General features: G+C 41.8%; 1 protein-coding gene across 3 annotated transcripts in view; it reads right to left on the bottom strand.

Moving 5' to 3' along the window:
- Positions 1-11,746, bottom strand: part of rock1 (Rho associated coiled-coil containing protein kinase 1) — an 86,695-nt gene extending 74,949 nt beyond the window's left edge. For 2 of the 3 annotated variants that reach the window (XM_008108647.3, XM_003219652.4), the window contains exon 1: positions 10,897-11,746. In XM_008108647.3, coding sequence (XP_008106854.1) covers positions 10,897-10,989 — 93 coding nt within the window. In that variant the 5' untranslated portion in view covers positions 10,990-11,746. The remainder of the gene's footprint in view (positions 1-10,896) is intronic. The other variant, XR_010006016.1, reaches the window with a different exon arrangement.
- Between the last annotated feature and the right edge of the window lie 401 nt (positions 11,747-12,147).

The following is a 12,147-nucleotide window of genomic DNA, read 5'->3' as shown; positions in this document are numbered from 1 at the left end:
ACACTTGCTTTACTGTGCTCAAATAATACTAGTCAATACTGTGCAGTGAGCTTTGAGGGACCAAAGCATGCTACTCTCTGCTTCTTCAGTTATCGACTTCATCTCACCAATGGGAAAGATGGGTCTACCTTGACAGCACATCAAAACTGTATGGTTGTCATTTTATGTTCTTGCTGCCAAAGGAACAGGAATCTTGTTTCTGACCTTCCATAACATATTTGAAACAATTCAACTGACAAAACAGAGCCTTTGTCACCCCTCTCCTTCTGCATCACCAGTCCTAGCATGGATTTACAAACTCACCTCACTAACAAAAATGGGCTCAGCTCTCATCATGGCACAGAAGAAGCGTATGACTAACAAATTCTATTATATGGTCACTGTAGCTGAGATCAATACCATTAATTTCCATCAGCTCAGAGGCCTGCCATGTGTATTTTATCCTTTGTGAACCTCTACCATTCAAGCTGGTCATAGCAGTAGCAACTTTTTAACTTTAAGAACTGATTTCATCTCTTTCCTCCACATTCCTTTTCTCCTTGTTTGTGTCATGCCTTTCAGACCTTACACCGTGCACAGTGACTGCTTATCATTATCTGTACTTATTTTACATAAGTCACTCTGAGAGACCTTTCCACCAAAATACAGATTAAAAATGTCTCAAGAAAATGTTTCTACCTCCATTTTTATCAGCTTGTGTTTCTTTATTACTGCATTAGTATCAAGAATGTTAGAAACAGACCATGCTCCAACCATTCCAGTCCAGTCCTAAGGGTTTGCATATTTTTTATCTCTGAGTAACAGAATCTAGAGTCCTCTTAGGATGTTATACCAGCATAACTAGCCATTCTTATACCAACAGTTGTACCTTCTCTGAGCTTGTGTATAGAGGAATGTAATACCTTTGTACACAGGCAGTTGCCAGGTGGTATAACAGATACGATCTTTTTAGCTGATACTCAGGTAAACTCTGCCCCACCACAGAATACTCCCTAGCATTCATATCAGTGGAGCCTTACCTTCTGATGACAATCAACAAAATTCTAGTCATATAGTAATGAATAGTGTAAAATTAAGTTTCATTAAATTTGTTTAACTCTATTATTATGAAATCTATAGTTTATATACCCTATTATTTTTCCTGAGAAAAATCTAAAGCTGATTTACCGACAAACACAATCTGAGTTGCAACTTCACCAGCTTCAGACAACATGATCACTGGCCACTTTGAATCTCCTTTGAGAGAGATTAAGCAGGGTATAAATAAATATTATTATAATAATAACTGACCAGGATAGCAGAAACTGATGTGTGCTGTATCAAGTTTTTCCAACACATTAGGAAAGCATCAGATGTGCTGCACTACAGTTCCCATTATTCCTTACCACTGAATTTGCTGGCTAGATCTGGTGAGTCTCGTGGTCCAACATTATCTGGAGGGCTACAAAATTCCCACCTAACATTTACATAATGCTAGAAGATGTATGTGCCCTCATTGGTGCTCTCCCAACATCTGTCTTCTCACCAGATCAAAAAAGGTGAACAAGGTGATAAAGTTATGATGGTATAAGTACTGGTGTCCTTTGATGTCATTGAAGGAGAGAGAGGTCTAACAAGTTATATGATTTTGACACAGTAAGGGTTAGACAATCTTTTATTTAAAGGCAGTTCTAATGGTTGCAAACCTGAAGACAATACACAATCTCTACAATTTTGAAGAGCACTCATTACACTTGATAACTGATCCTACTTGAGCCTAGAAGAAGAAAAGTAGAGTGGACAAAGCCTGTTTCTCCTGAACCACGTCTGATGGGCCAATCAGATCATTTGATAAATTTAATAAAAAGACTCTCATCTTAAGGCTAAGATGGTGACCACTATGCTTTCTGACAACCATGAACAGCTCCTACCACTGAATCCCCAGGTTTAGAGGCAGAGCCACTTCAAGTTCAGACAGTTCCAGGATAAGCAGATGCGACTGTGGAATAGAACAGACAACTCTGCATCTGTATGCTTGTCTGCAATGTCCTGCCTCATATACACAGGAAGAATTGTTTGAGGCTACAGACAATGTGGTCACTGTTGCCCGTTTTTGGTCAAAAGATATTTATCCGCTTGTGCTCCTTCTATTTTTATCAGTTTTATACTAATTTATGCAATGCTTTTGATACAAAATGAATAAGCAGATACAGACACATTGGGAGCTTCCAAAGAAGAAATATGCTGAGGTCTTTGGAAAACCAAGAACAATGGCTTCCAGGGCCAATACGGAGCAATTACAATTATCTCAGCCCTCAAGCCCAGCAGTTTCTACAGCAGCCTTCTAAGGAGAAAGATACAGAGAAGCATATAATAGTTTGTAGAAGCATATCTACAAACTATTCAGGATTTCTGCCTAATGATTGAGTAGTAAAGCCTGAGGACTTTCTGGGTCACAGAAATGACAAATTGGGCAGCCAGCATGGTCCCTCATTTTTATGTGACTTGATGGAAAGCTGCAAGATACAAACTCCACCTTTAAGTCTCAAAGATGAAGGGTGGTGCATGAGCCTCCATCCATCAGAGGACACTGGTATCAGATAGAAGAGCTCACTAACATTTGTCACACTGTTCAAGCCAATTTTCAAAGTGACATTGATGTCAGAAGGGCTGCTCTGAATTGAATGCAAATAAACTGACTAGACTACTGGCCCTAGAGTTATCTTTATTTGATCAGTGGCCCCACAGCAGTTGTATCCTCACTCAAACAGACTAATATCAGAGATGACTGGAACATTATGCTGTTTTCAAAGGGGGATCCCTATGGAAAGTTGGCCACAGGGCTTCAGGACTGGGACTGGAACCTGCAAGTTAAATTCCAACTTGCAAACAATCACCATTTGACATGGTAACAGCATTAGTTGGAGATAACCAAGTGAAACCTTGTCAATTACAGCAAGTTGATGACAAAGATAACTGAACCCAAGAACTGGGTTAGGTACATAAATGATGTAGTTTAATTCCAAAGAAGAGAAAGAAGTTGGCACCTGTGATTATATTCCCAGGAGTGAAAAATTCTGTTCTTGTTCATGTTAAAGTTGTGATACCACACAAAGAAATTGTGATGGTCATATACACGTCTACCCCATCCTGAATGTCATCTAAGAAGGACATCCAGGTATCCCAACAGCCTCAGACAGAAAACATAACTATCAGAGGTTCTGTAATCATGCTGTGAGCTGATGACATGACAAAGGACAGATATTGTACAGCCCTGAAGCATAAACAAAGGAATGTCCTGTGGATATCCCAAATGGTAATACAGTATGTAATTAAGCCAATTAAGGCCAAGAAAACTCCTTGATGGAAGACATCTGCAATTGATTTCAGTGTTTCCAACTTTATTTTACCTTCTCTCTGAATAACATATTAATTAATTTAAAATACAGAATGGCCCACCAGTCTCTGATCTTTCAGGGATCCATAAAAAAGACTCTTGTATACCATGCACCTCTATGACATTTGAGGCAATGACAAATGGAAGCTTCTTTAAAAGTAGGAGTGCCTTTCAGCCACTGGCAATTTTTGTCCAATGTGATCTATCACAAGGACAAAAGTTTCCCTTGCTCCTGATACAGAGACCTACACTAGGTGAAGATTCATTCTTGGAGTCTTTACAGTTTTGAAAAGAGGTTTTCTTAGAAACAGTGGAGTCTGATAATGGTCTTTACTGGTTTGCTGAACTGTATCTATCCCTATTCACTGCAAATAAGTGGATGGTTACTGAACTGGATTTTCACTATCTTCTACATTATCAGTATTTCTGGTAACATCTGTCAGATCCTTAGAGTGATAGCATGAAATTAATATTTGTTTATTTATTTTCTACTAAGAGCATATATACTACACTCTTTAGCCAAAAAAAGATAGCTGCTTAAAATTATTAATTTAACAGCTCCCTGGCCCCAGGGTTACAATTATAAAGATACATAAAACATGAGAACAGAAAAGCAGGGATGGCAATGAGACAAAGGATTGCATCTAACAAATTCTACTATTCCCGCTTAGAGGAGCCACATTAATGGCAGGTGATATAGAGGCTAAGTCTCTTACCACCTTTTGGGACCAAAGGGCAATGGCACTGCATCTAGCTTCTGTATAAATCACATGTATTGATTACTGATACTGAGCCTGACATTCACTATGCCTCTCCAGATTTCCCAAATTTTGTAACTTTTTGAAAGATACATATCTCTTAGCTTGTCCAGATTACTTTTTAAGGATAAGATGCTTGCAGCCAGAGGATAAATAGAAACTCTTCCTATGCTCATGTCTGAAGACCCTAGAAGAGAAACAGTGAGAGGAGGAAGAGAAAGGAACAAGTGAACAGCATTCTCGGTCAGCTGGAAGATGGTTCTGAAAGAAAGGAGTTAACTCTTCCAACTTAAACCAGAAGCAAAAAAAAGTTTTGAGGAAAAGGAAAAACCCGTAAGTCTTGGATATATTTTGTGTGTAGAGTATGATCTGTTCATAACTGCCAAACACCCACCAGAGCAAAGTCCTTAAGTGTAATGTTCCGTCTTTCCAACTTCCCCATCATCATTTCATAGGCAGGAAAGGGACCTTTTAGCATGTGGGAGGGGTTTATTCAAATCAACTATTCCGCAGAAACTAAGTTCATATCTACCTGTTTGTGGCGCCAGTGTACTGGTTCTCCATACAATTGTTTTCTAGGTGCAGTGATGCTGTGTTTGAAAGCAAAAGAATGCTCACCCTGGCCTGTTCCTAGCCCTATTCTGATGCCCAGCACCCATCTCTAAACAGCTATTTCCCTCCCAATGCAGAGAAGCCATGGCAGAAATAGAAAAGGTGTGTGACTGAATATGCTACTACGTCCCACCCATTTCCTCAGTTTTCAAGACACAAAGAAATAAAATAGTGCTCTGGTCTCATCATTTTTCTTCTTTGGTATCTGAACTTGCCAATGCTTTCCTGCCATGCAAAATACAAAATATACTCAGACACCTTTTCCTCAAAGGCCTTTAGAGCCAAGGACTGCTATCAGATCTCTGCCAAGCCCTAGAAGTGCAGAGATCACAAATGCCATAGGAAGAGTGAATCTTTGCCATTCTTTAGTAGCTCTTCTTGTTCTCTTGCTTCTTCTTAGTCATCTTTGTCAACCCCCTCCTCCAAAGGAAGCTACTGAAAATTTAAAAAACATCACTGTGCTAAGGTATCCCACAAGAAATCCTAGTCCAGCCTGAAGCCCTAAGCCTGTCTGTCCTTGGTGCTCAATCAGAAGTCAAAATATGGGGGACCTCCCCCTCCCTATCTAAATCTTCCTCAATACAACTGATGAATCTTATACAGCAGACTTTGATCTCAAATGCTCTCTGGATGACATAGTCAAGCTGAACCCAGAAAGGAAGAAGGGTAAATTCTCCAAAAGAAAACCAGTCTTCAGATCCGCCACTTCAGAAGTGCTTACTTAAGCAAGAAGCCCTACCATCCTCAATAATGCACTGAAGATTCTGTAATTGTGGTCATCTTCACCTAAAAGGCAGTGATTATCAAACTGGGAACCAGTCACTTCAGAACCAAGAAGAAAGTAAACCCTAAACCTGTAGGACCTCACATATTATGGCCTTCAACTCCCAGAAATCCTAACAGCTGGTAAACTGGCTGGGATTTCTGGGAATTGTAGGCCAAACCACCCGGGGACCCACAAGTTGAGAACCAATGCCCTAAACCATCCTACAATATAAGCACCACACCTCAGTACAGGCATACACAAATTAACAAAAACTCAGCATGTATTAGTTGTGTATGTACTTGACCTTACAGGAAAGATGTAAAAGAAGCAGGAATGTGCACCATGCCAGTGAAGAAATATCTGATGGCACAGGATAAATGTAATTATATATTACTCCAAAAAGCTTAACTAGAATATTAGATGTGGTCACTATCTAGGTGGGTTTTGATCAAGCATTTGTTCAAACAGAGACTCAGTATCACTGTATACTCAGACTGGTTTTTTTTGTTTTGTTTTTTTACAAATCATGAAGCAGAAAAAACAACCATTAAGAACCCTCTTTGACAAATGATTTTCAATTAATGCCTACATGATGGACAAATATTGTAGATTCATATGTTTTACAAAAAACTTCATAAATATGCACACTGTTGATTTTGTTCTAATAAGGCAAATGTCAAAGTGAGTTAAGAGGAGGAAAAGTAGCTAAGAAACCAAGGTGGAAAGACATCAGGGAAGAACAGAGAAGTAGTTAAGAACAACAATTCATTCATTCGTTCATTCATTTACAGCTATAGTTCAGTGCTACTTCATATGCTAAAGCTTTACAAGTAACTCTAGATATGGTAGAGAGAACCTTGCCTTAAACTCTAGAAAACGATGTTTGTGTAGCCCATAATGAGCTAGACAACCAGTGAATTGACTAAGCATGAGGCATGTTCTCATATGGTTCATACAATGCTCATCAGGAGAAAATATTTGGCATAAAGGTATGGCTTGCATAGTACTAACAATATGTGGTTAATACTGGAAATTCTTTCTCTTGAAGTCAATCCACACTACGCATAATATTTAAATGCCTCTACCAATAGCTTCAGTCTAACATATAAAACATTCACTCTGGTGGATCATAATAACCTGAGCAATAATTTAGCTAGATATGTGCAGTACATGTTTCAAATTGCTCCATCTTGCCACATGGAGCATTTGCTAACTATGCATTATGAGAATATATAAAACTCTGCTACGTTTATGTAAAATAAAGATATCTGAAGTCAGATAGGACTTCTGTACCAACACCCTGTGCAGATACTCTGAAATTTACCAGACAACAGGAATGCAACAGTTAATATTAGGTAACAAACCCCACATCCATGTGCCCTTCGTTTACAGGAAGAAAAGCTGTGGATTTAATACTATTTTTAAAGGACCAACTAGATCCTTTATAAAGGGAGAGATGGAATTAAAACATCAGACTTGCTTTTGCTCCTTTACTCTTAATAACGTTTTCAAATATTATGGATTACATGTCACCAAATAAAACAAGTAAGCCTAGAGTCACTGTTGTTTTCATAATCCAATTACAAAATGCAGGTAAAGTCAAATTCACTCCAGAATCTGTATTACAGTAAAGCCTTTCAGTCTATTTTATTAAACATAAATATTTGGAAACTTCCTATTGTAACTTCTTCCAATATGCCTTGCAATAACTTCCTTAACATTACCACACTGTCATAATCTGCAGCTGTGACTTGTTTTATTATGGATGTAAGACAAGAATGGCCAATATCTAAGGGTTTATTTACACAGCCTAATTTGAAAGGTTGAAGTTATGATCAAGCACTTAAGGCCTAGTCAAAGTTAAACACCCATTGCCTTCGATTCTATTAAGTTCAGCTCGTGATAATACAGCTAAGTGATATACGGAAATGCAGCTGCCATGGACCAAAAAGGTCACAAATGAGAACCTAGACCAGTTTTAATTCTGCATCAAGAACATCTCTTATGCCAGCATGTACCGTATGTACATTCATTATGCACAAGGCCACTTGATTTTTAGGTCAGTTACAGGCAGTCCCCAAGTTACAAACATCAAAATTTACAAATGACTCATAGTTAAGAACAGGGGTGAGACAACATGAAGTGAGAGAAATCTACCCCTAGGAAGGGAAATTCACTCCAGAAAGAGTCACCATGGGGAAAAGGTGTCTCAACTGAAGCTTCATCACCAGTCTTTGTTTCCACAACAAACCAAAATTTTCAAAATCCAATTCTCACAGCGACAGAAAATGGCATGAAACCTTGTGAATAGGGGCACATACAGCAAAATAAACACCACAAGGGTGTCAATCCTCCCCTATTCTATCCAAAGCTAAAAACATATTCAGTTTTGGCTGGAGTTACACTTAAAAATGTACCTGTTCCGACAAACAAATTCAACTTATGAACCTACAGAACCTATCTCCTTCGTAACTTGGGGACTGCCTGTATTTCATTATTAGATTAATGTACACATACCTGTTTCTGGTCCATTTAGTGTAGTGGCTTGAGTGTTAAACTACAACTCTGGGCGGGCCTGAATCATTGTTCAGCCATGAAACCCACTGGGTGGCTTTGGGCAAGTCACACAGTCTCTGGCTCAGAAGGCAATAGCAAACCTCTTCTGAACAAAGCTTGACAAGAAAACCCTATGATAGCTTTGCCTTACTACTTCATCATACTAGAGCATCCATCCATTTTAAATCCAGTTGCTGCCTCTTACAGAATTCTGGGGCTTGTAGTTTAGGGAGGATCCTTTAAACTGCTCAGCCAAATAGGTCCTGGGCCTCACTAAACTACAAACCTCAGAATTCTACAAGAGGCAGTAACTGGATTTAAAGTGGATAGATGCTCTAGTGTGATGAAGTCCTCGCTGTCATAGATCAATGGTTTAAGGATAGACAAGAACAACATTCAGCAAATTCCAACAACTTCTGACATTTTACATTTAAGATAAACCAAGCCTGCTTAGCTTCAGAATGATGAGCTGCAAACACTTCATTCAAGAAGATTCATCAGTAGAATTCTATATTTACTTAGAGCCCAAATCAGTCAAACGCTTTAATCCCTTTAGCTCTCTTTATACAGCTAAATAATCTCCTACCAATGACTTCCATGGAACTCACCTACATAAGGCAACAATAACACACAAATAGATTCTGACCTATTATTGGCAATACTGTGATGCTTAAATGAAGCACTATGTTGTTATTTTGACATGTCCTTCAAGATCATGCCACTAAGGAACTAGTAACAACATTACTAAAATAATCATATATTTTTGCATATAACTAAAATTATGTTTTTAGTGTAGACATAAGACAGTTTTTGTTGGAATGTTTTAGCAGTAACATTCTTTTGAAAAATATTTTGTAAGAAACAGTGCAATTGAAGGCATTCATTTGTTTAATCTACTTAAATACAGAATCTGAACTCTCAAATGCTGCTCAATCATATACCACTGCTTAAAAATAAAACCCACTGAGTTCAGTGGAATATATTCTCAGGTAATATGCATAAACCTACAGCCTAAAACAGTAACTTAAAACTGATGGACTCAATGGTGTCTACAATTTTAGTGCCAGCATTCCTGCCAGTTTCCCATGATGTTTTAATTTAAAGCATTTGCTTAATTACAAGAGATAGGGAGAGGGGTTTTGCTTTATTTTTCAAACCCTGTAGATGTGCTTAACTATTTTGTGCGCAGTACAGAAAACGCACAATATGGGTGGTGAGTTACTCACATTTTTCAGAATCTTCAGTGTGGGAGAGAAAAATAAGAATGGGGGGGAAACCACAATCCCTTATTTAAAAAATCTACCAATTTCTGGGTTACTGTTCCAGCATATTAACATGAAATATCACTGAAATCTGCTACAGCCCATCAAATAATGAAAGAAAAGAGCATACCCTGTCCATTTAAACTGACATTTTATACAGGTTTGTGTGTGTGTGTGTGTGTCAGGAGCGACTTGAGAAACTGCAAGTCACTTCTGGTGTGAGAGAATTGGCCATCTGCAAGGATGTTGCCCAGGGGGGTGCCCGGATGTTTTAGCATCCTGTGGGAGCAGTCTCTCATGTCCCGCACAGAAAGCTGGAGCTGGCAGCTCACCCCACTCCCTGGATTCGAACTGCCGACCTTTTGGTCAGAAGTCCTGCCGGCACAAGGGTTTAACCCACTATTCCACTGAGGGCTCTATATTTTATACAGTTTGAAACTACGATAGCCTCAAACTGTATAAAACGTCAGTGTAAATGGATGGTAGTTTCAAACTGTGGAGGCCAGACAGGAAACTTTCACAAAAGTGCATGAAAGAAAGCCCTTAATGTGCATCACTGCTCTGTGGTGTGTGTCATCCCCCTCTGGGCCTCAAACTGGTTCCAGGATTTCCTTTGTAACCATCTGCACAGGGAAACCACTTTTGGTTTGAAACTGAATTAAATGGTTAGCGCAAATGTGTAACTCAAGACAAAGTAAAAACTGAGCAACAGCCCCTTGGACAAATGCATCACAGACGTTGCCCTGAATGAAGCTGGAAGGCAAACATCAAGACCAGGCATGGGCCAACTTAGCCCCTCCAGGTCAACCAGCTGTTAGGAATGGTGGAAGTTGAAGTCCCAAACACCTGGAGGGCCCAAGTTGGCCCAAGATGGCCAAGAGGCTTTCTTTCTGCCTTGGTCAGACCACACCTGGAATACTGTGTCCAATTCTGGGAACCACAACTTAAGGGAGATGTTGACAAGTTGGAATGTGTCTAGAGGAGGGGGACTAAAATAATCAAGGGTCTGGAGTAACAAGTCCTATGAGGAGCGGCTTAAAGAGCTGGGCATGTTTAGCCTGCAGAAGAGAAGGCTGAGATAGCCAAGTACAAATATGTGACAAGATGCCATAGAGGGGAGGGATCAAGCTTGTTTTCTGCTGCCCTGGAGACTACGACGCGGAACAACAGCTTCAAACTACAAGAAAGGAGATTCCACTGAACATTAGGAAGAACTTCCTAACTGGGTTGCTGTGAGTCTTTCGGGCTGTATGTCCATGTTTTGGAACATGGCCATACAGCCCGAAAGACTCACAGCAACCCAGTGATTCTGGCCATGAAAGCCTTCGACAATACAACTTCCTAACTGTGAGAACTGTTCAGAAGTGGAACTCTGTGCCCTGGAGTGTGGTGGAGGCTCCTTCTATTGAGACTTTTAAACAGAGGCTGGATGGACATCTGTTGGGGGGGTGCTTTGAATGCGATTTTCCTGCTTCTTGGCCGAATGGGATTGGACTGGATAGCCCAACTCTATGACTATGATTCTAGGCGTCCTATTGCCCTCCCAGACAAGCTCCTCCGACTTACCAATAAGCAGTCCGAGTTCACTTCCGATTTGGGATCCTTGATCATCATGCCGATTTTTTCAAACCGGGACTCAAAGCTCTCTCCTGCCGACATGGTGCCTTGAGAGGTGGTGGTGGTGGCGGCCGCCTTAATCCACAGAAAAACGAAAACAGAAGGCCCTCTCCCTCAGAATGCGCTGGGACTGTCCCGCATCCTCTCCCCGCCACACATCCTCGCGCGAAAGAGTCCAAGAGCGGGACTCTTCCCAGTCCACACGGGTCTCGTCGTCGTTACGCCCTGCCGCCCTCCTCTCGTCTCCAGCCTGGGGCCCGGGGCCTCTGCTGCCGCATTTTCCCGGGCAGCCAGCGTAGCCAAGCCGCCTCCTGCCGCCGCCTCCTCCTCCTCCTCCTCGGGGCCAGCTACCCAGTAGCCGCTTTGAAACAAGGGGAGGAAAGGCGAGGGGGAGAAGAGGCGGGGAAGCGGCCTAGCATGAAAACAGGAAGCCTGCGAAGGAGAGGGAGGCCCCTTCCCCCTCAGCCGGAGTCACAGTCTGTGGGGCTTCTCTCGCTCCCTCCTTCCCTCTCTCTCCCTTTCTGTCTCCACACTTCGCCGGGCTTCCTTCCTTCCACAAAAGTCTGAAGTGGAAGAAGAAGAAGAAGAAGGATAAGAAAAATGGTGGCGCGGCTTCAACCGAAGATCCGCTTCACACGACGTGAAGGGTTCGCCTCTTTCTTCCGACGAAAAGAAAGGCCCGAGGCGGCCACCGTTGTTGCCCTAGGACGTGCTCCTGCTGCTGCTAACTCCTCAAGGAGGGGGTGAGAAAGAGTCACCACAAATATGTCCGCCTTCCTGTTCAAACAGACGGAGGAGACGGGCGCTCACCGCGCATGCTCCGTAGGGTGGGGCAGGGGGGGGGGAGAGAGGTTCTACAAGGCCCCCGCGCGCCGCCGCAGCAGCAGCAGCCGCCGCGCGCACGTCAAGAGGCCCCGCCCCTCTCCGTGCGCGAGCGCGGCGGTTGAGGCGGCGCGAGGGCGCGGCGAGGCAGGAGGAGCGCCGGTTCCTTGTAGGCAAGAACGCGGTCCTAAAGGCGCCGGGTTTGCCGTTCTGTTTCCTTGCTGTTTCAACAGAATCTGTGAATCGAAAATGGGAACGTGGTTGTGTCTGGTGGCCTATCTCTTATACCAGGCATGGGCAAACCTGGGCCCTCGGGTGTTTATGGACTCCAACTCCCACAATTCCAAATTGTGGGAATTGGAGTCCAAACCACCTGGA

The sequence above is a fragment of the Anolis carolinensis genome, chromosome 4, assembly GCF_035594765.1.
Source record: "Anolis carolinensis isolate JA03-04 chromosome 4, rAnoCar3.1.pri, whole genome shotgun sequence".
Classification (NCBI taxonomy): Eukaryota; Metazoa; Chordata; class Lepidosauria; order Squamata; family Dactyloidae; genus Anolis; species Anolis carolinensis.
Note: the sequence above shows the minus strand (reverse complement) of the source record. Positions and strands in the feature narration are given on the sequence as shown.